Source organism: Ciona robusta, chromosome 7, assembly GCF_009617815.1.
Source record: "Ciona robusta chromosome 7, ASM961781v2".
In the NCBI taxonomy this organism is placed as follows: Eukaryota; Metazoa; Chordata; class Ascidiacea; order Phlebobranchia; family Cionidae; genus Ciona; species Ciona robusta.
The window spans coordinates 329,583-333,358 of NC_143241.1; the positions used below are offsets into that span (position 1 = coordinate 329,583).

Consider the following 3,776-nt stretch of genomic DNA (forward strand, 5'->3'; position numbering starts at 1 on the left):
TCTTCACCGGCCAACAATTCCTCTCTGTCAGCGCTTTTAATGCTCATGGTGTGGAACCCATCGACCTTCAGTACTCACATAACTTTTATGTTTCTGATAATTGTATATGTTTCACAGAAAGAAAATAATACCACAATGTAAGAGGTAAATTTTTAATTTTGTATTATATTTATTCCATACCCTTTAATAAAAACTTCTTTCCAGATGGGTACCATACCATCAAGTAAGTTATATTAGATATAAATACCAATATCTAAGTTAGTTGACTTACATTTTTTGTTCCTAGTTTATGGCAAGACAGAATGCGAGGTAAGTTTAATATTAATTGTATGCATGTGATTCTTTATTCTGCATCATCAAGATTTCATTCAAACAACACAGAAAGAAAATGGAAGAAGCTTTGGAGAGAGCGGTGGAACAGGAAAGAGTGGTGGATGTGGAGAGGAAGAAAGCGTAAAGCAGGATGCACACTGGAAACAATTGCGGCTGCGGCCGGGAAATCCCCAGACAGTCTGCGGCGCTCTTGCGCGGCTGTCCGGGCGTATACGCACACCTGCAAGGTTTTTGTGTCACCTCAAACATTTCCTCACAAAAAATCAACTTCATGTATTTTTTATCATTTTTCAATTTTATTAAAACGAAATAAAAATAACATTAAAGGAAATACTCAGACAATAACTAAGTGGACTGTTGTGCAACATTAAGCTCCAAAATACAATCCGCAAAAAGAAGACTGCTTATTTCCTTCATGTACGCCTCCACAAGCTCTGCAGGTTTTTCTCTTAATTGTGCCACCACAAATTTACCAAAGTGGTCTAGTCTATCTAATTTCCTTTCCTGGAGTTCTGCAAGATGACTTGAGCTTTGCCTCAAATAACTTAGCATCTCTGTCTGCAAAACAAAAACATTACTAAGTTTGGTTTTTATTTATAATATCATGAACTAAAGCATATGCTTAACCCTTTGGACGTGCCCGGAGCCAGATGGCTAGATCCTATCACAAGTTACTTAATAGTCCTACTTTTTTAATAAACAGGAAGTGGATCATCCTTAAGACACAGCGAACTCTCCTAACACATTTCCAAGATGATTTTATAAGACTTTAAGTGATTTTGGTTATTGAATTTGTGTGTATTGTTGGTTTTATTGTAGTAATAACAGCCCATAAGTTATAGAAACCTCACTAAAGTCAATAAATTTTGGTTACACAGCAATTAGTTTGTGGTTTAGAATCGACATATCGAAGGTTTTTGTAATTTTTTTCCTTTATGACTCAGGTAACTTTACAAATCATACATCAAAAGGAAGGTTTTTACATACTGATCAAGTTTGTAATACATTATATTTTAATATTTCTGTTCTTTTCTGAAATATTCAATAATCTAAGATTTATTATGACATCATCAATTTAATGATGAGTCATCAAAAAAATATGAATTTGAAGATAATTTCATACTGCACAAACTTCTTGAAGAAAGTTTTGGTCTAGCAAAATCCAATTAAGTGAGACCTGGTCAAAAAGTGAAAAATTACGAAAAACAATCTCGCACCTAAAGGTTTGAGTGTACGTGTACCTGTACTTTTTGTTTGTCTGTTTTCTTCCTTTTGCAACTTGGTTCTTCTGGTTGAGTTGCATTTGCAGGCATGTGTGCAGTAGCAGAATCAGAAGAAAAGGAATTATCTTCTCTGGTACTTTCAATGCTGGAATCCTCTTTAAATATTATAAAACAAAAATATAACTTCTTTCATGGTTACGAGCAACACAAAATTTTATACATAAACATTTTACATACTGACCAGGGTCGTCCAAAAAAAACTGAGTAGAACTACTGCCATCAGCAAAGTTGTCTACAGATCTACACAAACAGAAAAACAATAAATATTTTTATTACCACATACCATTCACATACCCTCTATGCTTTATATAACTATCCAAAAAAGATAGTTGGTGGTAATACTGCCATCTCTCTGGTGGAAGGGTACCAGACCCACTTGGAGCTTCTGTATTTTTTTTGTGCTTTTTGCCATACGCTGTTCGCAGCGTACGCCAACGCTTCTGACACTGGTCAACTGAAAGTCAAAATAAATTTAGTAATTATTTTTGTAATAAGATGCAAACTTACCTGTCGAGTTTAATTCCTGGGCAATGTTTCTCCATGCAGAATCTGTTTTGCCTCTAATTTTATGCTCTGGATGACATGGGTTGTAAATAAGATTAGCTTGAGAAACAAGGTCAATAAGCTTCATATTAAAATTTTTTTCAATTTCCATACTGCACTACTTTCTAGAAAAACGTAATGTGAAAAGAAATAGCAACTGTCAAAACAGAAATTGATGGTAAAAGCACTCCAATTTTTCAAAAGCTGGCAACTTGAATTAAAGAAAATAGTAAATACAAACAGCAAACATAACCTAAACTTTACCTACTCCACTGCCATGCAACTGCGCCATCTTTTAAAAAATATTTTTTTAACTCATCTCTGTAAAAACCTGCATATCTGGAATAAAAGTTTGAGCCAATATGTCCAAGTGAATCCATATTCACAGTTGAAGGAATAGTTTGTCTCCAGTTACCATTCACTGTGTTGCCATTTCCATCAAATTGATCCCCATAAATATGAGATCCTACCTGACGTGGACTTTGTAGGAAGTTATGAAGAACCACACAGGCCTGTACTATACACTGTGCCATTTCTGGATCACAATTCAGCATTTTATAGAATACTTGCCATCTTACGGCAAGTATACCAAAAGCGTTCTCTACAACTCTTCTTCCACGACTCAGTCGATAATTAAAAATTTGCTTGTCCTCACTGAGGTGCCGTCCTGGATATGGCTTAACAATTCCAGTCTTCAATGGAAAAGCATCATCAGCAGCAAAATAATAAGGAACATTAATGTCAGATCCTGCCAAGCTATTAGGGGCAGGAATACTTAAAGAACCTTTATCAAATTTTTTTCCAATTCTTGAATTACTGAAGATACCACCATCACTATGGCGACCTGAGTCACCGATATCCACCAGAACAAAACGATAATGAGCATCACAAATTGCTAAAAGCACAATGGAGAAAAAACCCTTATAATTATAAAATTCAGTACCACTGTTAGGTGGAGCCTTAATTCTGATGTGTTTCCCGTCGATTGCTCCAATGCAGTTTGAGCATTGCCAAAACTTCTGAAAATCATCAGCAATTTGCAACCAATCTTCTGCAGTAGGAGGGCGCAAAACTATTGGCACCAAACATTCCCATAGCGCCGAACAGCACTCTCTGATAATCATGCCTACTGTAGTGTGACCCACTCTAAATGAAAAACCTATATGTAGCTGAGATGCACCTGTTGCAAGGTATCGTAAGGTCAAAATCAGGCGACGTTGTGGAGAAATTGCTTTCCTCCAAGGAGTGTCTATTTTTTGTATTTTGGGCTCAATAGCCTTCAGCAATGTATAGAATTTTTCTTTACTCATTCTAAAATATTGGTGACATTTGTCTGGGTCTCCAACTCCAAGAAGTTGCTCAGCCAGGATAAATTCTGATTTGCTGTCTCTTTCTTTTAGCATTTCATGCACCCAAACATTTCTGAACATTAAAACAATAGCTTAATAAATATTCAAATAAGATATAGTATACTCTCACTTTATCACTATACTACTAATTTACTCAAATGTAATACTCAAATACCATATGTGTAAGGATTTCTAACTTTATCACTGTACTATACCTTTCAATCCCTGATAAACTTTCATATAGAACATATGCTTCAATTGTGGAATG

The 3,776-nt window shown here is 35.4% G+C and overlaps 1 protein-coding gene and 1 long non-coding RNA gene across 2 annotated transcripts; one reads left to right on the plus strand and one right to left on the minus strand.

Annotated features, from left to right (window-relative positions):
- The first annotated feature begins 644 nt into the window (after positions 1 to 644).
- Positions 645 to 1,214, plus strand: LOC149733217 (uncharacterized). Its single transcript, XR_016385237.1, has 2 exons — positions 645 to 773; positions 1,037 to 1,214. It is a non-coding gene; the product is annotated as an uncharacterized LOC149733217 (long non-coding RNA).
- On the minus strand, positions 679 to 2,335 carry LOC149733218 (uncharacterized). Its single transcript, XM_089880446.1, has 5 exons — positions 2,124 to 2,335; positions 1,911 to 2,070; positions 1,798 to 1,856; positions 1,575 to 1,711; positions 679 to 891 (listed from the first exon to the last, which is right to left on the minus strand). The coding sequence occupies exons 1-5, from the start codon at positions 2,269 to 2,271 to the stop codon at positions 679 to 681; spliced, it is 717 nt and encodes a 238-aa protein (XP_089736572.1). The 5' UTR covers positions 2,272 to 2,335.
- Positions 2,336 to 3,776: the final 1,441 nt, after the last annotated feature.

Bases quoted from the DNA above. Each gene is read 5' to 3' on its own strand.
- LOC149733218 (XM_089880446.1), bottom strand. From the start codon at position 2,271: ATGGAAATTGAAAAAAATTTTAATATGAAGCTTATTGACCTTGTTTCT. The intron at 1,712-1,797 runs GTCAGTATGTAA...TAATATTTAAAG, and splicing joins GTTTTTTTTGGACGACCCTG to AGGATTCCAGCATTGAAAGT. The intron at 892-1,574 runs GTACACGTACAC...TTTGTTTTGCAG, and splicing joins CAGACAAACAAAAAGTACAG to ACAGAGATGCTAAGTTATTT.